The 27506-nt window shown below is 44.7% G+C and overlaps 1 protein-coding gene across 3 annotated transcripts in view; it reads right to left on the reverse strand.

The window, feature by feature from the left end:
- Nucleotides 1-27506, reverse strand: part of PPP1R13B (protein phosphatase 1 regulatory subunit 13B) — a 143504-nt gene that overhangs the window by 88673 nt on the left and 27325 nt on the right. For all 3 annotated transcript variants that reach the window (XM_074956310.1, XM_074956311.1, XM_074956308.1), the window contains exon 2: nt 6535-6682. In XM_074956310.1, the coding sequence (XP_074812411.1) occupies nt 6535-6682 (148 nt within the window). The remainder of the gene's footprint in view (nt 1-6534; nt 6683-27506) is intronic.

Genomic DNA, 27506 nt, shown 5'->3' on the forward strand with positions numbered 1-27506 from the left:
GCCTTTCAGTAGGAACAAAGGAGCAACTATCACGGGCCATCAACACCTCTCTGGCCAATCAAGAAGAATCTACTCTCCCAGAGGCTCCTTGGGGAGGGCACCTATGCAATGGGGAGTGCCTGACCCTCATATCACAGCCAGGATCTTTCTAGAAGATGGAAGAAAGTATAAAAGAGGGACAGTGACAGTCACTTGGCTTCTCTCCTCCCCCATCTCAACATCTGGAAGACAAAAAGACTTTGAACTGGGGAGATTGGGAAGGGAATCCAGCCTGTGTGCTGAGAACTGTGAGCTGCCTGTCAGGGTGAGAGAGCTTGACTCAAATCTTGCTTAGTCTGGAGAATTTAGACTGCAGATTTATTTTTATTTGTTAAGTAACCAATTCTGCCCCAGTGAGTGGGGGCTAGATGATGACTGGCAGTAGCCAGTGAGGCAAGATGGGTTTAGAGGGTTGGGGGTTCCCCTGGGAGGGGAAACCCAGAGTAAGAGGGTACTGCTGAGACAGAACCCTGAGGTAAAGGGCACTGACCAGGGTCCAGAGGGACATGGGGGCCTAAGGCAGGCAAGACACCAGCCAGAAGGAGGCACTCCAGAGCTAGACAAGAGCTAATTCCCAGGATGGCCAACAGGAGGAGCCGTGCCAGTGAGTCTCATCCTTGCTACAGACCTCTATCATATCCACCCTTAGTCATCTCTTTTCCAAGCTGAAAAGTCCCAGTCTTATTAATCTCTCCTCATATGGAAGCTGTTCCATACCCCTAATAATTTTTGTTGCCCTTCTCTGTACCTTTTGCAATTCCAATACTTTGAGATGGGGTGACTGCATGCAGTATTCAAGATGTGGGCATATAATGGATTTATAGAGAGGCAATATGATTTTTCTGTTTTATTATTTAAATCTTTCTTAATGATTCCCAACATTCTGTTCACTTTTTTGACTGCTGCTGTACACTGAATGGATGTTTCAAGAGAACTATCCACAACGACTTCAAGATCTTTCTTGAGTAGTAACAGCTAATTTATACCCAGTCATTTTATATGTATAATTGGGATAATGTTTTCCCAACATGAATTACTTTGAATTTATCACCATTGAACTTTATCTGTTATTTTGTTGCCCAGTCTCCCAAAAGGGTGATGCAGGCTTCTATATTCAGCAACCTCTATTTGTCCTTCAGGGCTAACCAAGGCTCAGCAGCGGATTATCCCTTGCTTATGCCTAGAAACACCTTGCCCCCAAGTCCAAGCAGCAGAGAGATCCTTGATTCCTTTGGTGTGGGGTTTATCCCCCTCTTGCCACGTGCTCGGAGCCGCAAACTCAGCTGATGGGAGTAGTTGACTTGCATGACATGTCTTCAGGGCGAGGAGAGCAAAACAACAATACAAGCAGTTAGTCCTGATGATGGTTTCTCAGTCCAGATATAGGGAGTTCAGTTGTAAGACCCATAGCCCTCTGGTACCAATGGGTCTCTTCTTTCAGGTGGGGCGTAACAATTTCTGTAGAAGAGCAGATCATGCTAATTGATGTCCCTCTCCTGTATGGTGATTCATATAATCACAGAATCTCACAAAACACTCTCAAACAGTTTTATTAATTAATTTTATTAAGATAATGTTGAAATAAAAAATGGTACAGAGTTCAAGCATAGAAGTTTCTGGTTGTCAGGGAATAAGGTACAGATTATCAAGGGGTGCGAAATTCGGTTTAGGAGCTGGTGGAGTAAGGATTACATAATCTGCAATCTCCCCGATTGGGGGTAAAAGTTTAACCGGTCAGAGTACAGCCACTGAGATATGGGGGTAAGTTATCCATATAACGGCTATGTTCAGGTGTGGAGTATAGTGAGCGGATATGATGGTGGGGATGGGTCTACCCTCATTTGGTGGGATTTAATGTTCAGTGGGTTTATGGTTCCAGTTCATATGGTCCAATGGGGAAAGCCTCTCAGTCCCTTTCCCACACAGTGGATGCACAATGTCGTACCAGCTCACTCCTCCTGGTACTGTCGGTGGCCGGTGATATGCTCGACGTAGATGTCCCTGGACCATCGGATGGTGTCCGAGACCATGAGGCGCCGCATGAGCCGTGTGTAGCGTCGACCGATCCCGCAGGTCCGCAGCGCACACTCGTTGCAGGGGTCCCAAAAGCCCAGGGCGTCCAGCTGCACCTCGTAGCCCTTTGCTCTCAGGGTGTCGGCCAGAGGGGAGTATTTTTCCAGTTTCCGAGCTCGGGCTTCTCGGAAGGCCGGAGTCCTGTTCTCGAAGGGGACCGTGATGTCAACAAGGATGATCTTTTTCTGGGCCTTGTTGGCTTTTTCTGGGCCTTGCGACTACCATGTCGGGTCGCAGCGGGCTGTCGGTACCGGGGATGGCGCAGTTCACAGCGACCTCCCCCAGGCGTGGTGCGATGGCTTTCACCAGGCGGTTCTGGATGGCGTTGTGGCGCAGCTGCCAGGCTCTGGAGCAGGGCTTGCAGCTGCACAGGATGTGGGGCAGGGTCTCGTTGGAGTAGCCGCACTTCCTGCGATGCTTGTCTCGGTTCCTGTGGCGGACGGCTCCATTGAGCGGAACGCAGTTGAGCCGGGTGCGGTGGATGAACCGCCAGCCGGTGAAGCGGGTGAAGCCGCCCCCAGCGAGGAAGTGGTTGCTGGCATCCCACTTACTGGTCAGTTTGAAGGCTTTTCCCTGGTCTGGCTTACGCTTCAGGGCTTCTATGTACAGCGAGTGGATGGCTGCCTTCAGGGTCCTCTCCAGCATGCCCCTGGTGTGCGTGGTGACGATGGTGTTGTCCTCAGACCTGATCTGTGGCACCAGGACTCCCAGGTCCTGGCACTCCTCGCACCACTCCCAGCGGCAGCCGATGCGCTTCCCCAGGTGGCGCGTGGCATTGCGGGCGCGGGACCACAGTGAAGCGATGTCACCCCCGTCTCAGCCAAATTTGCCATCCAGGGAACCGCTCAGGAAGCTGGCCATGTCTTGGTTGGAGGGGGCTCTGCCGATCCACTTGTGTTGCGTCATGGAGGGCTTTTGCTGCGATGCTCTTTACCATGGCGTCGGGACATGTCAGCAGGCGGAAGGCATGGGTGATCACCGCGATGTCACACAGGTCACCCATGTGGGGGACACTGGCACCACCATGCCTGTGGGTGATATAGACCAGCTTGTTGCTGGCTCTCTGGGGAAGAAACAACCACCACTTCTTCACCAGATGCAAGATGATCTTGTCTGCCTTGAGGGGTACCTTTGCCACAGCAGATTCCCTTAGGACGAACGAGATGCGGGGGGGATCAGGAAGGTGTTCAGGGCGTTTATCTTTTGCCAAGGTGCTAGCAGTGAGGTGTCGATCTTGGCAGCGTCCTGTAAGACCTCTTGGATGGTGTCCTTGGGCGTCTGCCGGACACGGAAACCCATCGGTGTGCTGAGGTGTTGGTAGGCCTGCCCCTCTGCCAGGGGGATGACAGGCTTGCTCTGGAACTCTGTTGCCTGCACAGAGTCCCTTTTGCTGCCATCGATGTGGAGGGATGCGCACTTCTTTGCATTGAAGCGGAGCCCCATCCAATTGGCAGCTCGACTGGTGGCATCTAGCATACGCTGGAGGTTCTCTGGGTCATCTGCGGTCAGGACCAGGTCATCTGCGTAAGCCAGGACGCTCACCCTCTCACCGCGGAGGCTGAAGCCATCTGCGCCCTTGGAGATCGCTTGCAGCAACGGCTCCATGGCGAGGTTAAAGATGATGGGGCTGAGGGGACAGCCTGCTTAACTCCGCTCTGGATCGGGATCTTGGCGGTCTCCTTTGACCAAGCGAATGGTGGTGCTGCATCCCTCGTACATCTCTTGGATCACATGGAGGAAGTTCTCTGGCATCCCAAACTCCTGGAGCGTGGCAAAGATATGGTGGTGGGGCATGGACCCAAAGGCATTGGCCAGGTCAAGCCATGCTACCGTGCACTGCCTCTGCGCCCTTCTGGCCATTTTGATGATGGTTTGGAGGACAAAGTTGTGTTCATAGCAGCTCTCGCAGGACATGGAGCAAAGGGCGCACGAAGCAAGGTGGGGGTGCGGAGCCAGGGGAGTTTCTGGGCATGGGTCTGACCCGGACCCAGCCAATCCATGCAGGGGAAGTGCACTTCTCCCCCACCCTCAGCCCAGCTAGGACTAGCAGCTCAGCCCAGCAGAGGGTAGGTAGCAGGCCAGGTGTGGAGGCCTCCAGATGCAGGGGGTGAGGCTTGACATGGTGAGGCTCGTGGGGGTCCGGATGCATGGATGTGAGGTCTGCCAGCATCACAATGAGCATATCAAACAGTTTGACAGCCCATATAGCAGAAGCTACATGTCTACTTTGAGAGACTGTTCAAGTTTTTACTAATCATATTCTAGATAAATTATCAACTTCAGAATTCTTGCTCAAAGTGTTCAGCACATTGAAAAGGTCATGAACTACAACCACAAAATTGTAGTCTTTACTGGATCCGAGTAGTTATTATAGAAAGCTTGTGCCTATATTTGTCACACAGGCTGTCCCCTGCCATTCTCACCAACACATTAGAAACTAGAAATATCCAGTGAGTGTCTGAATAAATCACTTGCCAGGTAATCTTTTGTAGCTAGTTGATACTACATTCTCTGAACAATCCAATAAAGTCATCCTTACTTCGGATACTTTGGAGGTAGAGACAGGAACAAAGTGAAGGGCTAAAAACATTCAAGATATTAGACCTATTCCAGTGGTGTCAAACTCCTTACTTGCGGTCCACTGTATGTGGACATGACATTCAGATTCTTAGGAAGACAATACCTTCAGTTACATTTGGTTTGCATTTAGAAAGTTTTCTGTGCATCCATGAGGGTTAGCAGCTTACTTCTTAACAATGGAAGTGGATATTCTTAAGGCTGCAGACAGTCTAACAATGACTTAGGTGTGAACTCCCCCATCTTTCATTAATCTAATTGAAATGTTTAAATGACACTTAAATGTCAGCATTAACTATTCTATTGCTGGTCTTTAAAAAGGGAGAACCATTCAGAAGGAAGACATGAGAAGACACAAAGAAAAAAGAGAAAAACAAAAGGAGGGATGGACCTAAATGTAATCATCTCTTCCCACTGAGTGACAATAAATTTGACAATAATGCACTTAGCAGTAGTAAGTAAAGTTAAAAGCCCTATTCTACCCCCAATCCTTTGCAAACCTTCCACTGATATCAGTAGGAGTCCTGCTGAGGCTTGACACTAGTATGATTGAGATGTGAGCTAAATTTATACTCCAGCCCTTGGACAATTCAAAATGGAATGCAGCCTCTACACAGAGCCATGAAGTAATTAAGACAAATACTACACAGCACTGTGGCATTGGGGGGGTGGGGGGGAGAAAAGAGGGGAGACACACATTAGACCTCACAGTGCCATTCACAGGAGTGTGTCTAAAGAACTATAGAGATACTTTAAGTTTTGCTTTTTTCTCCCCTCACAGGAGAAAATACTGCACAGTACATTTATACTTAAGCTTGGAGATATATTACTAAAAGCACAGTATTAAACTCACAGGATGGGTGTGTACAACTCAACATGGGAGCTGTGCAAATGGAAGAAAGAGGAGCATTTAAAAAAAAAAGTTAGATGTAGGTTCTGAGGTCGTAGGAGAAGACATTGAGATACCTCTCACCTTTATAGAATCTTGAAATTAATCAAGAGAATAGGACTTCTGTTCAGATAATACTGCTTATTCTGGAAGGGCTCTACAAATGTCTGAAGAACGCCACCCAATCTTCCCCAATCCTAAAGCAAGGCTAGAGAAGTTAGGAAGGGAGATTTCATGGTTTAAGTTAAACGAGACAGACAGACATATGGAAAACCACTTATTTATGGAAAATTAAATACAAGACATCACAACCCAGAGCCAGAAGCATTGGCTATCACCAGAAATGAAGCTTCATGAAAAGAGGAAGAGAGTGCAGAGGCACAGCTGAGCTGTGCTGTGCAAGTTTGTACTCAGCATGCCTCAACCATGCCTCCACCCATGCTATTGTAGCTACACTGCTATTTATACATGGGCTAGCTCAATGAGAGCTAGCATGAGTATATGTACATGAGCAAGGTAATCACACCCCTAGCTTGTAGAGCAGCTGTAGCCTTAGATCCCAGTTGGGTTTGCAGGTTTGATAATTGGAGGGGGGTGGGGGTGGGGAGAGAGACATTTTAGCTTAAAAACCAAGCCCAAAATGAATTTACTAAACTAAATTTCTGCTTAAGTAAAATGTTCAGTTTAACTGTTTATTTAAACTAAAAATCTGAAATGTCTCACATAACCTTAGAGACATTTATTGTTTGTCTGTCTACTGCATTTCATAAAAATATTCCAGCTGGGAAGCGACAAAGGAAAAAAAAATCAGCAAGGGCTGTATTAATTTTTACAGCTGTGACCATTTGATATCTTAATATTCAGCAAAAAATTCTCTAGCAAAAGCAAAATACAACTAAAAATAAGTAATAAATATGATGAAATGTACATCTGTTACCAAGGAGCATTTGGCTTACCATTTCCACGCCACACTTCAGCCAGATGGCAACTTCCTTCGCCGGGTTCTTTGCAGAACTCCACAACATCTCGACAGGTTGTTTCTGGTGTAATTGGAACTTCTGTCAAAATCTGTTCATTGTTGCTCAAGAACACAGTTAATATCATCTGAAAGAAGAATGATACAACAATTAAAAACCCCACCAAACGGAAACAGAGTCCAGTTTTATACAGTCTTCCTTTAAATTGATATTAAGGACACTGACACTTCCTATTTAAAGACCCCATTTTCAATTCCTTTAACTGTTTGGGCTGAAATGTTCTATGTTGGGTGTCTATCAAGCTGAATTTTTTTTTTTTTTTAAGAAAGGTCCAGCCAGAATGGTTCAGCTGTTGCTGAAAATGAAGTGAGGACAAAACATTTTTCCCTGTTTTTTCCCCCCTGTATTAAAAGGCTCTCAAGACCTTTCCTTTGAAATATTCTAGTACCCCCAGTCTTTGGAGCAGGAACTTGAAATTTGGGGGTGCCTTTGTGTCAGGTATTTGCTTTTGCCATCCCTGTGAAAATCCACCTAAATCTGACCAACCTATAAATCTGAAGGGGGGGGGGGGGAGGAGAAGGACAGAACAAAAGCACCAAGTTTACACATGCCCAGCAAACTTGCTAGCATCTAAAAAACTAACCGCTTCTAAGAGTCCCTCACCAAGCTCACTTGAGCCTCTCAGCTGCTAAAGCTAACCAGACTGTGTACATGCCATTCCCACAGAGACTGAGCATGTTCCATCCATTCCCTTGCAGCCCCTATTTGCAAGCCATCCCACAGAACTGAGCATGTTCACTCCAACTGGGGACTACAGGAGTGAAGCTAAGACTTCTCCTTGTAATGGCCGCTGCCTCCAGGCCAGGGCGTGGCCAGGCCCTAGAAGTAATGCATAGGCAACAGGTATAATAGGCCACGGCAGGCTGTGCCTCCCCTCCTGAGATCACAGCCATCTGCATCTCTTCCCGACAAATCACCTGAGCTTTTTATATGCTCCATGCAGGTTCCAGGGGGGCTGGAAGGTGTATCAGTCATCTCCCTGGGGAGAAGCAGATACTGCCTTCACAGCAGCACTGGAACCTGCATGGAACATATAAAAATCTCATATGGTTCATCGAGAAGAGACGCTTTTCCTACGAGGTGGCTGTAGTCTCAGGAGGGGAGGGGAGGTGAAGCGCAGCTCGGCGGGGGGCTCTGGCTGGCCCAGGGCTCCTCTGGCCGTGGGGGGTGGGAGCTTGGGGCTCCGGACAGCCTGGCGGCCCTCCAACCGCAGGGGGATGAGCGTCCCCAAAGGGGGGCTCCACTGACTGCCCACAACTGACTGTCTTTTGCTGTCAGTGACACAGACACTACTCACTTCCAGTAGGTGCCAGCATACAGGAGGAGGCTACCAGATTCATATACAGAGGGGACAATAACTGCTGGGGGAAGAGAAAGGAGCAAAAGGAAAGGTGATACAAAAAGCTGGGGGGCAGGGGAAACAGACTGTCAGGAGTAAGGCCCTCAGGTGCACCTGCTCAGTATTTACTATGCCCTAACAAGCCAGCTAGGCTGCTTGATGGACTCCCCTGCTTGACTGGCTGCAAAAGCCAGCAGGCAGGTTCTTAAACCTAGCAACAGCAGTAGCTCTCCGGCTGCTCAATGTACGTGCCCATTTATGTTCCTTCTCCCTTTGCTCATCTCTTGAAGCCCTGCTCCTGATCTGCTCTTCCACCACTCCAGGCCAAAATCCTGCCCTTCACCCAGCCTTGATCCCATCCTGTTCCAGCCTTGATGCTGCCTCAGAACCAGCCCTGCTCCTGTCTTCCCTGACTCCTGATAATCCAGTTCTGATCCTCAGTTCTGCCTCACTTAGTTCTAACGTTCAGGCTCTGACTTCAGCCCTGACCCCCCAGCTCTGACCACTAAGCACAGCTGCCTACAACCTGGTCCACTGACACAGGCAGAGAAACTGACAGTTTGGAGGGAGAAACTGACTTGCTGGGCAAGAGAGGGGACTCTGGGACTGCAATTAGAAGCCAGTTGGCTTTCAGAGGAGAGGGTATGAAGTCTGAGGATATTGGGATTTGGACAAGGAGCTAGAGTACATGGGGACAGCTGGAACTGGCCATGCAAGGAGACCGAGTAGAAGCCAAAGAAAGGTTAGGGTTAGAGGAAGAATGAACCAGTGGATAGGGTGCTAGCCTAGAACTTGGAAGACCTAGGTTCAATTTCCTGCTTCAAAGACTGCATGTGTGATCTTGTGCAAGTCACTCAGGGCTAGGTTCACACAAGTACTTAGGAGTGGTGACACTCAGTGTCACCATATCTTTTAGGTGCCCAGAAAAAGAATCACTAGGATTCATAAAGTCTGAGTTTGGTGCTCAGGCCTACTGCACAAGGAATGGAGGGATATGAGCATCAGAATGGAGATTTACAAAAACCAGCACACTAGGCAGCTCTCCACCTAAGCTAACCAAAATGAAGTCAAGTCAAGGGGTATGTACTAAATCCTGCACATCTCAGGAAATTTGGCACTTAAGCCCAGGCTGCAGGGAAGCACCTCCCTCTTTCAGATTTTCAGCTATAAACCCTCACCTATGACTTTTGCAAGAAGCCAGGGAGGGAAAGGAGAGGAGTTCCCTCATAAAACTTTTAGCCCACAGGTTAGGGTACTCCCCAGGGATATGGGAGACCCTCAGTTTCCCTGAGGGGGGGGAAAAAGGGATTTGAAAATGGGTCTGCCACCTCTTAGGGGAGTGTCCTAGGCACTGGGGTATAGGGTATACTGATGTGGAGTTCCCTCAGTCTCTCCTATTGAAGCTGTTCCACTGTAGATAAATAATGCAAGAATCGTTAGGCAAGAGAGAACATGTGTTCAAGTATGAAAATGATTCTGGAGCTTGGTGGCTAGACCATTCATACGAGAGGTGGGAGAAGGAGGATCATGTCCCCTGGCTCCTCCTCCCCTGCAACCTTCCACCACTTGTTTTGTGCCGATTTGCAAACAGGTCTCGCTCCAATAGGTGAGTGCTGAACATACTTACCTGATTAGTCCCCGCAGGAGAGAGTTTAACAAAGGAACACCTATCTTCCCTTGGTTCATGCATAATTCTGGGGCGTAAGCCTCCAGATGCCAAGAGTGAGGCTGTCCCATACATGCCCAGAAGCAGAAACATAAGCAACTAAGGAATTTTATTACAAAAATTTAGGCACAGAGTTTAAGTGCCTAGAGGGTTTGGCAGCAGCAGAGCGTGGGTTTTGTAAATCCCAGAATCAGGCTCCACTAGCAGTTAGGCACCCAGCTCCTTTTGTGAAACTAGCTCTCAGTCACTGTACTTCAGTATTCCTTTAGTAAAATGGGGATAAAACAGTACTTCCCTACCTCAGAGGAGTGTTCCATTAGCTCAGATACTATGGTGAGAGGGGCTCAATAATACTAGGATAAACAGATATGGGGGTGGGGGAAGGGGAGACTAAATGAGGAATGAGTTAACTGGGACTGGCAGGGCAAGGAAAAACTGGGCCTGGATGTGGGGAGGGAAAGAGTTGGGGCAGGGGAGATGGGACTTGGACAGTGAGTACAAAAGGGAGAGGGAGGGAGAGAGAGAGAGACTACAACTATATGGGCAAAGAGGCTGAGAATGGGATGAGAAACCTGAGTAAGAGAGACTGGGACTAAGTAGGTGAGGAAAATGGAACTGCTACAAGGAGCCAGAGGTAGGGAGAGACAGGAATGGGACAGGTTGGAGGTGAGAGGGTAGAAAGGGTCTAGTCTAGTGGACACTGACTTTCTGCCTGTTTCTCCTGGACTCTAGAGCACTCTCCCCCAGAACCTACAATGGAGCCCAAAATTCCAGAATCTTACCACTCCACTCCCCCATCTCTCCTGAAGTCTGTCAGTGGGTTTCTCTCAAAGTGCCCCCCTCCTCTGGTACTGATCCACATGACACATTATTAGTGATGACACATTAGTGCGATCAGTTACTCCAATAGTAACAGATGGCAGAGATCTGTCTGGTGAATCTAAAGATGCCAACTCTGCTGATGATCACTGTGGACATCAGTATGCTGTTACACGATGGAATTTGTTTTTTCAGTACACTTCTTAAAAAGCTAGGAAGCTACATGCACACAACCACACTGAAATATTAGTATTACAACTTCAAGCATTCAGAAGTTACGAAGTGTCACAACTACGGTTACCTATGTAGCCTTAATTCAGCCCCCATGTGCGTATGCATTATGCTACAGGTTTGTAAGTAAATCAGATACTATTTTTTCCACAGGACCCCTGCCTCCTTCAGTGCAGAGGATGGACCTGCCCTGGGTATGAATCAGGGTTGTTTTAAAGGAGTCTTGTCTGTAGGACCCCTGCCTTATTTGTTGATGAAGTTGAAAGGTGTGTAGTGAATGACTTTGGAAAGAGGAAGATCTCATGGGTAAGGAAGTTCAATGCTGCCCTAGTGAATTGGATTCTATCCCTACCTCTGCCACAGAGTTCCTGTGTGATGCTAAACTACTCACTTAAAAATCAAACTTTTCAGATATTGTCACTAATTGCTTGTTCCTCATTTTATGGGTGCCCTACTAGAGACCCTAAGGTCATATCTGCATAAGTGCTGAGCACTTAGGGTTGCAGCTGAAATCAATGGCAGCTGGGCTGGAATATACAGGGTGCTATACAGTGTTAAATAGTCTGAAAAATCAGGTCCTAGGTAACTCAAATTAGGCACCTCAAAGTAGTGGATACTTTTGAATAGAATCTCTGCGCCTCAGTTCTCCATCTATAAAAAGGGGATAACACCATCCCCTTACCTCACAGGAGTTTTATGAAGAATCAACTTTTGTGTAACATTACTACGGCCATGAGAGCCATATAAGAGTTTGAGGAAATTAATTCTGTCTTCAGAGCAGGGTTTACATAGTACGCACTGTGCAGTAGGAGGCCAAGGGCTACACATTGAACAATGAAGATTAAACAAAATATTCAGCAGCTTCTCAATCAACGGATTCTCATTAATCCATCCTAGACTTATATTTCAGTTTGCATAAGCAGGAGAGATAAATTCTATCCTTACACTCATAACTATTTTCATTCACAGACCTCACACAACTTTCTAAAAGGGGATGGTATTTGCATAGTTTTGTAGCCAGAAACTGAGACAGCCAGTGATTCAAAACTGCAAACAGAAACCAAGTGTCCTAGCTTTTAGCTCAGTCCTCTATACCACTGTTGCCCCCTGCCTCCCTTCAGCCACCTCCTTCCCAATATACTGAAGCTTAAGGTCTTTGAAATCAATACACTTCAGTGGTGGAAAGGTAGTAATCTAAAGATGAGGTTACACTAGACAAATTTAGACCTATGACTCTCCACCAGTGGTAACAATGTTGGAAGCTATAGTGTAGATAGGATGCAGCCATCTTTTGATTAGATAACAGTTGTAAAAAAAATGCCTGTACCTACACAATATCTTCAACTGTCATTAGCACTGTCAGTGAATTAAATATTTGACTTTTCCTAGGGTAGACAAGGCTCATAGACATGATCACAGTATTCCATGGCCGTGGAATTTATTGCAGAATTCACCCCCTTGTACCTGAATAGTTTACTGGAATCTTGTTTTAATTAAAAAAATTCCCAGTCTTTCCAATTATGAAATTTGTAACCAAGACATGAAACTAATGTAAATCAATACAAGGGTACCTGCCTGCATCTGCAGACAGCCTAAATCAAACAGCCTTGTGAAGTATGATCTGCCCCATTAATCTCAAATTGGGTCACCATGAATTTTACAGTATGTAATTTGATATTTTCCCCACTAGGGCACAGAATTCAGCCTGCCACTGAATTCACCATTTTTACTGCATTTAAGTGCCCAATATATTTTTTTTTCTATCTGCCTGTCCTGCTAGGACCTGCCTCCAACTTTGTTGCTCTGCAACTTTCACCACAATGCTCCTTGAACTGTTCCAGATAGCCAGGCAGGAGGATGGGGAACCAGTGCTGAGTCTAACTTGCAACTGGGGACCAGAAGTATAGGGAGCAAGCCAGGCAGCCCAGAGAACAGTGCAGCAACTGAGGGCTTCAGACAGGCAGATATGCTGCTGAAACCAACTATAAGCGTTCCAAATACATATGGATGGGAAGGAGCTGTGGAACAGATCACCTGGAGAACACAGGGAAAACATTTTCAAACACAATTATGGTTGAAAATAAAACAAATTTTGCATCAGAGTATCTTCAACTGTGAGCCATAGCTATATGTGATTGGGTGTGGATGATGGGATGGTAATGACATACTTCATGGTGACAGAATAAATGAACGTTGCTTCAGAACTTAAGAGCTTCCACCTCAGATTTTGAACCAGTGTGTCCATGGGGCCCTGTCCATACGCAATTTTTTACCCTTATGAAAAAGGGCTTCTTTAACCTCTTGACTAAGGTATGGAGGAATTAGCAAGTCCTTATCTATGGATAATGGATTTTCAAATGGAAACCACTGCAAAATACCTGCTCCCACTAAGAGATTGTTCCTGATAAAGGAGGATTTAGACACTTTAATCCATGCTTTCATATGCTCCCTGCTTGATTAGTGCAATGCATGATACTTGGGAACGATGCCCCAGACAATGAGGCAAAAAAAATTCAGGAGTAAACCATCTCCAGACCGCAATACTTTCATTCGTTCCTCACTGAATACCAAGTTAGGTTTCAGATATCGCTCTTATTTTCTTTGCTCTCCATGGGCTGCACTTAAGATTTACCACATCAGCTTTACCTCTGCACTTAAGATTTACCACATCAGCTACATGTCTCAGGAACATCATAACTATCTAGATCAAGAGGAAAACTGACAGGACAGACTGCTATGTTGGCAGCTGGCCTATGACTGGGAAAAACTTTCCTAGAAGAGCCAAGAAAAACCACAACCCTTAACTTCAGAATGAAATGCCTCTCCACCATCTTTTCCCACAGTAACATGATGATTATTATTATTAATGAGAAAGGGAGGAAAGAACATACAGTATTGTTTGAACTACTCACGGGATCTTGCACTCAAATACTACTTCAACAAACACAGCAGACAGAGATAAATATATATCTTTTCCACTACATAGGACTTATTTAGAAGAAAATATTTAGTTCAAATATTTTTCATTACAAATGCTAGGTTTGTGTTTCTCCAAGATCCAAAGCATTAGATTTGCTAATGTCTTAAACTGCAAGTTTAAAAAAAAAAACAGTACATAAAATCCTTTTGCTACCTTACCCTTCAGTGATATTTACCAACTTAATCAGTTAACATGAATGGCTTTCAGGCTTCAGTGCATTTCAACACAAATGCATGCTTTCTGATGTTCATAAAGTATTTCAGTTTCAGAAAGTAGGACAAGCTGTCAGAATGCAAGATAGTGCTATGCTATTTCAAGATGCTTAAAAATCATATTAAAATCATAAGTCACATGATTCTTTTAACAGGATTCCTACTTTTAACCTAACAAACTGGAAAAAAAAGTGAGATCGGTGGTGCTGTGGGGGATAAAGGGAAAATGACGCAAGCCTTTTAAGAAGTTAATACTACATAGTTTTGTTTTACAAATAACTGGTCTTTCATCTAAAATTTCATTTCCATTCAAATCTGAGGTTCCTGACAAACTGAATTATATGATCATTACATTTTCTGCATGTAATCTATTTGGAAATGTTAGATACGTTAAGGATTACAAAAAATCCCACAAAACAATAAAAACCAAAAAAAACTGTTGAAGCAATGGATAGAATAAATTAAAAATACTAGGGCAGTCAAATGATTTTAAAAATGAATCCTAATTAATCGCAGTTTTAATTGCACTGTTAAACAGAATACCATTCTGGAGGGCACTTCAGAATCTTGAACATTGGGTTGAGTGCTATAGCTATCTTTAGAAATCTCATATTGGTACATTCTTTGCATTTTTTCAAATCTGCAATGAAAGTGTTCTTAAATAAGGGGTGGGCAAACTTTTTGGCCCAAGGACCACATCTGGGTGGGGAAATTGTATGCAGGGCCATGAATGTAGGGCTAGGGCAGGGGGTTGGAGTGCAGGAAGGGGTCTCAAGACAGGGGGCTCAGGGCAAGGGGTTGGGGTGCAGGGGCCTCAAGCCAGGGAGTTAGGGGAGTGGAGTGCAGTGCAGGAGTGGTTTGGAGTGTGGGCTCCAGCCCAGTGCTGCTTACCTCGAGCGACTCCAGGGTGGCAACAGTGCGCAGCAGCGCTAAGGCTAGCTCCCTGCCTACCCTGTCCCTGTCCCGCTCCCAGAAGTGGCCACCATGTCCAGCAGTGGCTCCTGGGGGTGGGATGGGGTGGAGCGGGGCAGGCAGCTACACTGCATGCTCCCCTCACCTGTCAGTACCACCCGCAAAGCTCCTAGTGGCCACTGTTCCTGGTCAATGGGAGCTGCGGGGGCAGTGCCTGCAGGCAAGGGCTGCACATTGAGAGGTAGGGGAGGGCTCTAAGGGCTACAGGGACATGGTGCCGGCCACTTCCGGGAGCAGCATGGGGCCAGAGCAGGCAGGGAGTCTGCCTTAGCTCTGCTGCGCCACAGGGCTGGCAATCCTGCGGGCCGGACTGAAAGCCCTGATGGGCCAGATCCTGTCCGTGGGCTGTAGTTTGCCCTCCCCGGTCTTAAAATTGACCATATGTTGGGCTGCCATCTGAGATTGCCATAACATGAAATATATGGCAGAATGAGGGTAAAATCAGAGCAGGAGACACTGAACTCCTCTGGGGAGAATTAAGGGTTTTTGTTTTTAAAAACAATCAGCATGGAAACATGTCCTCTGGAACGGTGGTCGAAGCATGAAGGGGCATACAAATGTTTAGAATATCTAGCATGTAAATACCTTGCAAAGCCAGCTACAAACATGCTATGGGAACACCTGCTCTCACTCTCAGGTGACACTGTAAATATAAGAAGCGGGCAGCATTATCTCCCATAAATGGGAACAAATTTGTTTGTCTTAGCGATTGACTGACCAAGAAGTAGGACTGATTGGACTTGTAGGCTCTAAAGTTTTAGATGACGACACTCAAAAACAGAAGTTATATATAATCTACATTTGCAAGTTTCATTGTCACGATAAACAGATTGCACTATAGTACTTATGAGGTGAACTGAAAAATACTATATCTTGTTTCTTTTTTAGTGTAAATATTTGTAACCCAAAATATAAAGTAAGCAGTGTACACACTTTGTATTCTGTGCTGTAATTGAAATCAATATAGTTGAACATGTAGAAAAGTCATCCAAACATAAATTTAAATTGGTATTTTAATCACTGTTGATAATAAAACTGGTCAATTTTTTAAATTGAGTTAATTAGTTTTGTGATAAATCACGAGTTAATTATCTGTATTTTTTAGGGCTGTCAATCGCAAGACATTGAACAGTAACAAGATTTTCCTTCTTGTTGTCTCATTTATAGATACAAGGGTAACCAAAATGGTCAAGTTGTACAAGGTAATTTGGTAGAAGTCATTAACTTAGGAAGCATGATCCCAAATATAACTATGTTTGTGGCTAAACTCTTGTACATATGCATTATTACAGTTATCAGATTGCCCCTTCCACACCACAGCCTCCAGACTACAACAGCGAGTGTGGGAGCAAACAGAGATAATGCTCCTCCTTTTCCAAAAGTTAGAAGAAACAGGGTGAGGTTGATTTGTTTTCAATTTTATCAGATGTTAGCCAGAGCTGACAGAGACAGTAGATTAAGCAGAGTTCAAAGATATTTCCATAGTAGCAATCCCACTTTCCTCTATTATGTGCCACTGCAGGAAAACCTGGACATTACCCCTACAAAGGTCATGACCCCATACAAAAATTTTGGTTCTCACCTTCAAGGGACTTAATGGTTGGGCCTAAGGTATCTAAAATATTGCCTAAAGCGCCAGGATGAGGACTGATCAGCAAATTCTGTCTGTGACTCAGTTGTCCATTACAAGATGTAGAGAATTTGTGCATGAGATAGACCTTTTGAGACTCAGCCCAAGACTATAGAACAAACTTCCATGCACTCCCAGAAACACCATAAAAACCACCCCAAATTTCATTTCAAGTGCAAGGCACTCTTCAACCTTGCCTTTGCTAACTACAGCCCTGCTACTTGAGGTTGCATTACAAAGTTCAGTTTTACCAAGAGCTTTAAATCTTTATTTTGTAAAAAAATTAAGTGACAGGGCATAAATCAAAAACGAACATAAACATTATGTTCTATTTACTATTCACTTAGGAAAGAAAAATCAAACGCACAACTACAAAACGGGAAATAGCTACACGCTGATAAATTTCTTGGAGTTACAGTGGATCACAAAATTAAATGAGTCAACAATGTGATGCAGTTACAAAAAAAAGGGGGTAATATTCTGGGGTGTATTAATAGGACTGTTGTAAGACAGACATAGGAGATAACACTTGTGCCCTCAGCTGGTGTACTGTGTCCAATTCAGAGTGCTACCCTTTAAGAAAAAGGTGGACAAACTGAAGTCCAGAACAACAACAAAAGTGATAAAAGGTTTAGAAAAACCTGACCTATTAAGAAAGGTTGGGGGGGAGGGGGGCGCGCAGCATGTTTAGTCTTCAGAAACCAGGATTAAGGGCAGACCTGATAACAGCCCTTAACATTATTTTGAAGACTGTTATAAAGATGGGGATCAACTGTTCTCCATGCTCACTGAAGTGGGACAAGAAGCAATGCAGATTTAGATTAGATATTAGGAAAAGCTGGCAGGTTCCCCCTAGGGTGCCACCTGGGACTGGGGTACCACTGAGCCCTCTGACCCACCAGCCTGGGCTCCCTCTCACACTGTGCTGCTGTGACAAGTTGCAGAGCCCTCCAAGCTTTCACTAGCATTCAAAGAGGTAGGGACACATCCAGCTGCAGTTACATGCAAGCTCTCTAATCACCAGCCTCTGACCCCAGAGCAGTACTGTCCTGCCCTGGTTAAATCTGGCCAGTATAAGGGTTTATCCCCTGGTCTGCCTCTCCTTCAATGTGAGGACGCCGATGCACACTTGTGGTAACCAAGCTGAGATTTTTTCCCCCCAGACACCTTAGTTAAAAACACACACTGGTTTGGATTAAAATATAAAATAAATTTATTAACTACAAAGGGATTGATAAGTGATAGTAAACAGATCAAAGCAGATTACCTAGTAAATAAACAAAAATGCAAACTGATCTTAACATACTAAACAGGTGGAATATGAATATGCAAATTCTCACCCCAAGTGATAAACAGGCTAGCAGACTCCTAAGGCACAAGCTGCCTTGGCTTTGCAGCTTGAGTTTCCCATACACAGGCTAGAAATCCCTTTAGCCTGGGACCATCACTTCCTCCAGTTCAGTCTTTGTTCCTTAGGTGTTTCCATCGTGATATCATTGTCCCCCTTTAATATCTTCTTCCCACTCGCTGGAAAAAAAAAAAAAAAAAAACTCTTTTCCTGTGATCTGGGTCAAACAGTTCCCATTGCATAGTGCTATCTGAGTGGTTTCTGTTGTACACAGTTCCCAGGGTAATCCTTGTGCTTGTGTGCATTTCCTCAAAAAGCCATTAACATTGTTTAGCTTTTATTGTTTAGCCTTGTTGGAGTCTGTTTTTGAAGTTTTGTTGAAGAATTGGTCACTCGATTACAGGCCTAAAAGTGGCAAAGAGATTAAAGTGTTCTCCGACTGGTTTTTGAATGTTATAATTCTTGAAGTCTGATGTGTGTCCATTTATTCTTTTAAGTAGAGACTGTCTGGTTTGGCCAATATACATGGCAGAGGGGCACTGCTGGCACATGATGGCATATATCACATTGGTAGATGTGCAGGTGAACGAGCCTCTGACAGTGTGGCTGATGGGATTAGGCCCTATGATGGTGTTTCCTGAATAGATGTGGGCACAGTTGGCAACGGGCTTTGTTGCAAGGATAGGTTCCTGGGTTAGTGTTTTTGTTGTGTGGTTGCTGGTATTTGCTTCAGGTTGGGGGGCTGTCTGTAAGCAAGGACTGGCCTGTCTCCCAAGATCTGTGAGAGTGATGGGTCATCCTTCAGGATAGGCTGTAGATCCGTGATGACGCATTGGAGAGGTATGGTACCTGCCCCAAAGAACATACAGTCTAAATATAAAATGAGAGACACCAATGGCTACCGACAGACTCAGAGTACAAGGAAACAGTGAGACAATAATGGGTCAGCAGGATAGGCAGTGGTCTCAGTACACCAGCATCCATCATCAAGTGTTTAGAGGCATCACAGCAAAGGAGTTTTAAGGAAGGCTTTCAAGGAGATGATGTAGCTAAACAGATGAGGTAGCTAAACATATTCATAAATCATCTGGAAAAAGGAACAAACAGTGAGGTGGCAAAATTTGCCGATGATACAAAATTACTAAAAATAGTTAAGACCCTAGTAAACTGCAAAGAGGTACAAAAGGATCTCTCAAAGCTGGGTGACCGGGCAACAAAATGGCAGATAAAATATAATGCTGATAAATAAAAAGCTATGCACATTGGAAAGCATAATCCCAACTATACATATAAAATGATGTATAAATTAGCTGTTACCACTCAAGAAAGATCTTTGAGTCATTGTGGATAGTTCTCTGAAAAAAACATCCACTCAGTGTGCAGCAGCAGTCAAAACAAACAGAATGCTGGCAATAATTAAGAAAAGTATAGATAATAGGACAGAAAATATCATGTTGCCTCTATATAAATCCATTGTACACCCACGTCTTGAATAATGTGTGCAGATGTGGTTGCCCCATCTCAAAAAAGATTACTGGAAAAGGTTCAGAAAAGGGCAACAAAAATAATTAGGGGTATGGAACAGTTTTCATATGAGAGATTAATAAGACTGGGACTTTTCATCTTGGAAAACAGATGGCTAAGGGGAGATATGATAGAGGTCTATAAAATCATGACTGGTGTAGAGAAAGTAGATATGGAAATATTTACTCCTTCTCCTAACACAAGAACTAGGGGTCACCAAATGAAATAGTCAGCAGGTTTAAAACAAATAAAAAGGAAGTATTTCTTCACACAGCCAACCTGTGGAACTCCTTGCCAGAGGATGTTGTGAAGGCCAAGACCATAACAGGATTCAAAAAAAAAACCGAACTAGATAAATTCATGGAGGATAGCCATTGATGGACCTATTAGCCAGGATGGGCAGGAATAGTGTCCCTATCCTCTGTTTGCCAGAACCTGGGAATGAGCGACAGGGGATGGATCACTTGATTACCTGTTCTGTTAATGCCCTCTGCAGCACCTGGCACTGGCCACTGTCGGCAGACAGGATACTGGGCTAGGTACACCTTTGGTCCTACTGGGTCAGACCATTCTTATGTTCATGGGAAGATCCTAAAGCATAAGGGACAGCAAGGGAGAAAAGCATGAAGACGTTTGTGAGAAAATTTAATTAGTGGGCTTTGGAGGCAGGCAGGCATCATTTGCCAACTGATGAGGAAAAACTGACATTTCAATAGTAAATGAGGAAAGGATAGCTAGGGTAGGGATACATCATAAAGGACTTGAAAGTGAAGACAAACAGCAGCCGCAGAACTTTTGGATGTGCAAGGCCACATTCCTGGATCTGTGAGCCAAGCTTGCCCCAACCTTTTAATTGCAAGGACACCAAAAATGAACTGCGATAACACTGGAGAAGCGAATGGTGAATGCACTGAAAATATTTGCAATGCCAAATGGCTACCAGTTAGAGAGAATTTTTTTAGCTGAAAAATTCACTGTAGGGGCCACTGTCATGCAAGTGTGCAGTCATTAATCATCTCCTGCTATGCAGGACTATGACTCAGCAACGTGCATGACATAGTGGATGGATTTGCAGAAACAGACTTCCAGAACTGTGGTGCAGCAACAGACAGCATGCATATCCTTATTTTGACATCAGGCCACCTTGGCAGAGTACATCCACAGAAAGGGCTACTTTTTATGGTTATGCACACATTGGTGGATCACTGGGGACACTTCACCGACATCAGTGTTGGGTGGGCAGGGAAGGTGCATGACACTCTTCTTTAGTAGCACAGGACTCTTCAGAAAGCTACAAGCAAGGACTGACTTTCCCAAAAATTGCATTACCATTGGTGATGCTGAAATGCCAAGAGTGATCCTGGGTGACCCAGCCTACCCCTGGTTCATGAAGCTATACAGCAGCCTCCTCGACTGCACCAAGGAAAGGGTTTAACTACTGGCTGAGAAAGTACAGAATGAAAGTTGAATGCACTTTTTAGTAGACTGAGGGATGCTGGTGTTTACTCAAGATTGGATCTCAATGGGGGAAAAACTGCAATAGTTATAGCTGCCTACTGTGTTCTGCATAATATTTGTGAAGCAAGGTGGGGGGGGGGGGGAGAAGAGAAGAGTTGCTGCCAGGGTGCAGGGCAGAAGTGGAATAGTGTCTGCTGAGTTTGACCAGTCAGACAAGAGGGCTATTAGAAGAGTTCAATGTGGAGCTATACAACTCAGGGAGGCTTTGAAAGAGCACTTTGACAGTGAGCCACAATAATGTGGTTTTTGTGTACTGTGCTCTACCTGGCACTGCTGTTTTGGGGCCCTGTTATGAATTGTGTGGTGCTTGGTGTACATCTATAAATATAACACCTTCAATGCACCTATTAAAAACTTTGTTGTGCTTACTGTATATTCATGATTATTAAACAGTCACTGATCCTATGAGTTGTGTCACACTGTATAGTAACAAGTGGGTGCTTTTTGAACTGCTAGGCACTCTGCAGCATATGTTGTGAACTAATAAAGGTGAATTATTTCCCAAATAGAATTTTATTCAATAATACGACTAGTGCAAAAAGTGTACAATGTAAGAGCAAATACATTAAAAACTTAAGAATGGAACAGAACTTAACAAGGGGAGAGCATGTTCACATCCATTTTACCTACAAATACAGCAACTGTGGCTTTCACAGGTCAGTGTACATCAGGGGTCTCAAACATGTGGGCCGCATGCGGCCCATGGAGTTATTTCCTGGGGGCCCATCATAGGCATAAACTCCACCAGCAGCCGTGCTCCCCTCACCCCCCTGCCCACCCCTCAAGCGTGCCATGTCCCTGCTCCTCCACCTACCTCCAAGTGCTTCCTGCTGCCAAACAGCTGTTTGGCAGGACTTTCTAGGAGGGAGGGGGAGGAGTGGGGACGCAGTGCACTCAGGGGAGAAGATGAAGAGGAAGGGCTAGGGGCAGGCTTTTGTATGAAAAGGTTAGTGATGTGGCCCTTGTGGTGATCTGAATTTGAGATCTCTGGTGTACATGAAGCTATGGTTGTCCTTAACGTCCCCCAGGGTGGAGTGGTAGGGATGCAGCCCTGACGCCATGTGGATGCTGATGGGAGATGCTGTAATGGAGTTCTCCGTGGAGTGCAAAGAGAAGTGAGCTGGTGATTGTTGAACCTGTAGGTCCACAAGAGTCAGCAGCATCTGTGTTTGCTGCCGGAGAAGCCCCATTATGTCTGGATGCATCTCCCCCTCCTTTTCCTGCTGGGACTCTCTTCTCCACTCTTTCCTTCTCCAGGCCATCTGCAATGTTCACCCTCCAGGCACTTCACTCAGTCTCATGCAGCACTGGCTTGCAGAAACTCACTGAACATATCATTCCAAGTACTCTTATCTGCTTTAGTCATTCCACACATGTGAAGGGAGAACCCCTCAAGGCCACAGCAACCGCAGATGAAACACAGGAGGTACCATGGTCAGTACAGTCACAACAGAAAGCCAAAAATTAAGATTCAGAACTCCCTTCCCTTGCTCCCCTAAAGTTTAAAAAGACATGCTTATCAGCATTTTTGCTTCAGAGTGCTTGTGCACAGAAGTGCTCACAGCACCAGCCCTGGTGAACGTGGCCTGCCTGGGATGAGGGAAAATGACGAGGGAATTGTTCAGTTGCATGAAACTGAGTAAAGGGCAACGGCACTGAATACTGGCACCATTTTCCACAGAGAGCAGTGATTGTAGCCGATATCACTCTTGAGGGTAACAAAGGCAGAGAGAACAGTTGCTGCTGGTGTCCCAAAGCCAACTAGACCTGAATGCTACTTGCCTGTGTATGCAAAGGTGCCTCCTGAAATTACTGTTGACTAATATGGGTGTGTGTTCTACACTGGAGGAAGAAATAAGGCTGCCATCCCTAAAAACCCTTCAGAAGAGGATTACAAAGTACCTCCATGAAAGTTTCATTAAGATCTCAGCAGGATTCAAGGGACATTCCTGTGTACATGAACTGCCTTATGTGCCCTCCCAAACCTCTAAAGAGGAGTGAAAAGCAGACAACACTATCTTTTAGTTGCATCACTACCTCTTTAGTAAGAGTAAATTAATGAAAAGTCAATAACTGTGTCCTGTTAAGCTGGACACAACAACACTTGTAACAAGAAATGAATGTACACACTTACCTGAAGATCCATTCTCCTGCATGGGACTTGCCCATGCTTGACTGCAGGACTGGACTGAGTGTAGTCTCAAACAGGTTGAGAAGGTTCCCTCCCCACTCTGAACTCTAGGGTACAGATGTGGGGACCTGCATGAAAACCTCCTAAGCTTACTTTTACCAGCTTAGGTTAAAACTTCCCCAAGGTACAAACTATTTTACCCTTTGCCCTTGGATTTCCAAACGTTTATATCTGGATTTATTTATTAGGAAAGCGTTGTTTGGAAATCTCTTTCCCCCCCAAAATCCTCCCAACTCTTGCACCCCACTTCCTGGGGAAGGTTTGCTAAAAATCCTCACCAATTTGCATAGGTGACCACAGACACAAACCCTTGGATCTTGAACAATGAAAAAGCATTCAGTTTCTGAAAAGAAGGATTTTAATAGAAGTAAAAAAGAATCACCTCTGTAAAATCAGGATGGTAAATACCTTACATGATAATTAGATTCAAAAACAGAGAATCCCTCTAGGCAAAAACTTAAGTTACAAAAAGAGAGACAGGAATATCCATTCTATTCAGAACAGCTTAATTTCTCAGCCATTTAAAGAAACCATAATCTAACGCATATCTAGCTAGATTACTTACTAAATTCTAAGATTCCATTCCTGTTCTGTCCCTGGCAAAAGCATCACACAGATAGACCCAGACCCTTTGTTTTTCTCCCTCCTCCCAGCTTTTGAAAGTATCTCGTCTCCTCATTGGAGATTTTGGTCAGGTGCCAGTGAGGTTATCCTAGCTTCTTAACCCTTTGCAGGTGAAAGGGTTTTTCCTCTGGCCAGGAGGGATTAAGAGGTGTTTACCCTTCCCTTTATATTTATGGCACAGGTCCTGGCTTGTGGCTTAGCTGAACCCCTGGTTACATCACCCATTATCCTCCTCACCCTTCATGTGATGGGCCCATGACTCCAACTCCTTGGAGGGATCCATGGTGGTGGGCTCTCTAGCAAGGAGGACATACACCTCTTTGTAAAAGCAGTAGGTCTGTGGTTCAGCACTGGGATGAATTGTTGGCCTCACTAGTCTGATAACCTGATGCATTTCTTTCACTTTTATGCAGCACTGCTGCTAGTCCCTCCCTTCTTGTGCATCCCCCATGGCAATTTCTACACTAAGTCCACAGCTGTCCTTGGACAGCCTCTTCTCCCCACAGGGCCAGGAGATCAAACATCTCTTGTCTGCTCCAAGCTGGAGTGCATATGAAGCATGTAGTCAGCATGGTCAGTGCGGCAGTTGCACACAAAGGAAAGCTGCTAGGTGTACTTGGCTAGCTGGACAATCAGGAAAAAAAGGTATTTAAAAGGAGATGGGTGGGAGTGGTAGGAGGCCTTCTGGTCTGTGTGACCACTGGCAGTGGAGTTCACAATTGTGACCAGAGCAGTCAGTGACAGGAATTGTGGGATAGCTGCTGGAGAATTGTTAGGGTTGACATAAGTAACGCAACATCTACACTTATGCTGCATTGACCTCAGCATATCAACTATAGCTCAATGCAGCTGAGGGAGATGGTGTTATTTTACCACTGTAAACAGGACACTTACACCAGTGGAAAACAGATTTAAGTGTAGAAATATGCACAACTAGGTCAACGCAAGGCAGCTTACGTTGACCTAACTTTGTAATATAGAATGGACCTGTGACTGAGAAAGAGGGGGAGGGGGGAGAAGGGTGACGGGATCCCTGGTGTTCAGCCGGAGTCTGTGGGACCACTGTGCCCCCTTAGCCCAGGCTGGAGGGAGGGAGAGAGCGAGCATGCTAGAGAGAGAGAGAATTCTCACAATGCCTTGCTAGTGACCAGCGGCAAACCCCTCCATGAACTGTTATAACTCAGCACAACTGCATGTGGAGTCCCACACCCAGTTATATTGTATGAATGCTCCAAGAGCCACTCATGAATGACAGGGAAAGGCACCAGCCCAATCCCCCAGCTGCCAGCCTTGCATCTCAGGAATACGCAGTCTTCAGCTGTTCAAGACAAGCAATGCAGATTTAATAATTGGTTCACCACTTCATCAGTGGAAAGTGGATATACACCAACCTTTGCAAAACCTGAGCAGATTTGCCACACACTTCATACAAACTCACTGGTAAAGAAACAGTAAAACAAGTTTATTGATTACAAAAAAATAAATTAAGTGACTGACTTTTTGCCTGAGTTAGTTACCAAAAGAAATAAAACAAAGCACGCAGTCTAAACTCTCAATCCTATTAGAATGGGCAACTAGACTAAGCAGTTTCTCACCCCACTGGATATTGCTGTTCATAGTACACAGATTTCACCCTTGAAATCTGGGCCAGGCCCTTCAGTTGGAGTCTTCAGAACATCCTTGTTGCTTGCAGTGTAGGTGGGTGAAGGGTATAAAACAGGACAAGCATACCCTGTTCTAAGTCCCATGTGCTTGGGGAACACACAAGTCCTGGCATGTCTGGTGGGAATTACTGAGTCTAAGCAAGGTTGAGCAATTCCCCTGGTGTGGCCTCATCTAGGTGAGCCACTGAATTGTAGCTCCCTTGCTGGACAAGGGCTGTTGATAGGTTGTTTGGCATGGTGTCCTTGCTGTTGTCTCTGGGGGGGCTAATATCTGGCTGATTCCCCAACTTAAAGCATGTTTTAGTGACCACCATACAACACAACTGTCATAACTTCATATGTATTAATGATATACATATGGATAGAGAAGACTTTCAGCAGATCAAAACCTTTCCCCAATACAGATAAAGCATGCCTTGTAAGGTAAGATCATGATTCTATAAAAGTAAGGAATATGGGGTTCACAGGACACTCCAAGTTATAGAATGTCAGAGGGAAAGTTAGGAGCTCTTTCTTAACCATGTTGAATTTGAACTAATGGCTAGCCATCCACAAAGATAAGTCAGAGACAGACTAAGATTTTAGTTTGGCTAGAAGAAGACTAGTCTTTTAAATCAGTGTCAGAGATGATAGTTGAATCTGTGCTTATGGATGAGATTACCCAAAGATTGGTCCCCTTTTCCCTCAGCACCCTAACAGAGCTCCATGAATTGTCCACAGATGGCTGGTGGAGGGGGGCTAAGGGAGGATGTGGGACATGCTTAACAAGCGTTTATGAGAAGCAGGAGAACCAGGATAGGACAGTCACAAAAGCCAAGGATGGACAAGATTTCAGGAAGAGCATGGTTGAAGACAGCTGAAGGTTTAAGGAGGATGAGGATAGATCACTGGTTCATGAGTTAGATAAAATTTGTTAATTTACTTAAAGCTGCAACTTCAGGAATCACTTGACTGCATGAGAATCTCAGCTTTCCTTTTAGATAAAGCAAGTTTCTAGCCATCATGGTGAAGACTCAAGAACCCAGATGAAATTTTTTTTAAGTGATTTTAAGCCACTTAACCCAAAATATATATATTTTTAAAAGGCCTAATTCATGATTTTTGAATGTTTGGGATCTTCAATACTGTAGTCAGCTTTGAATGACCATGCATTTTGGGTAGGATTTTAACACAGCAGGACTGAAGAGCGAGAATGGAGGCAACTAATTGTTTTTCTGAAAGGAGGCACAATCTTCAAAAGTTTGCATGAATAGCATCATCATTTAACAGACTTCTTACCCTCCTCTGTAGTTTGAGGTATTTTAGGCAAGGTTTGGGACAGTGAAGAAGTGCTGTTTGCTACAGTCCCATGTCTGGCTTTGTGAATGATCACTGAAAGGTCACACAACTCCCACTAATTTCCAGAAGTGACTGACCATGTACTGTGACTCAGGAAATTAAACTGTATGGACTTCATGGCAAATAGCTGTCTGACAAGATATGCAAGGCTACTAGTACATTTAATGTCTCCCTCCTTATTCGTAAGACTGACCCACAAAAAAAAAAAGTTACATACAAAGTAATAGTTTTTAATTAAAAAGGTACTATACCTCTCATTCTACCATACCTTCAGGACTGCCTTGTTGAATTTGAACACTTACATGCTCCAAGCAAGCAGCAACTTCTTTAAAATGTATAAGCACAGACCCTGCTGCAAGTAGACACAGGCATTCTAGACCATTTTCTTTATTATCAAGCACTGGCATAAGGGAAGTTGACAGCTTAGAAACTTGTTAAAAAAAAAAATAAGTGGTTTGGTAGGCTGTTTTAAGACTGTAGCAAGCCCTTGATCTTGGATATATTGTTTACTGGCTTGAGAAGCATTTAAAAAAAGTGAAACCAAAGATCCCTTAGAAGTCAAGAGACTATCTGAAGACAGACCCTTCCTTCTCATACTCCTCGGGTGAGTTGCAAATCACTGGATAACAACTCTGCTAGAGCATTACAAAAACACTGTAGCTAAATTTTAGTTGAAAGCAGAATAAATATAAAACATCTGTTTTTTTCTGAGCACTTGAATTTAGCTGACTACTTTTTAAACTTCAAAGTGAACTCAGAACTGCTATTTTTAGGCAATTCACATAGGAGAGGGCTGTTATCAGGCAAATGTAAGCTGCTAAAAATCAAAGGAATA

This window comes from Natator depressus, chromosome 6, assembly GCF_965152275.1.
Source record: "Natator depressus isolate rNatDep1 chromosome 6, rNatDep2.hap1, whole genome shotgun sequence".
NCBI lineage: Eukaryota > Metazoa > Chordata > Testudines > Cheloniidae > Natator > Natator depressus.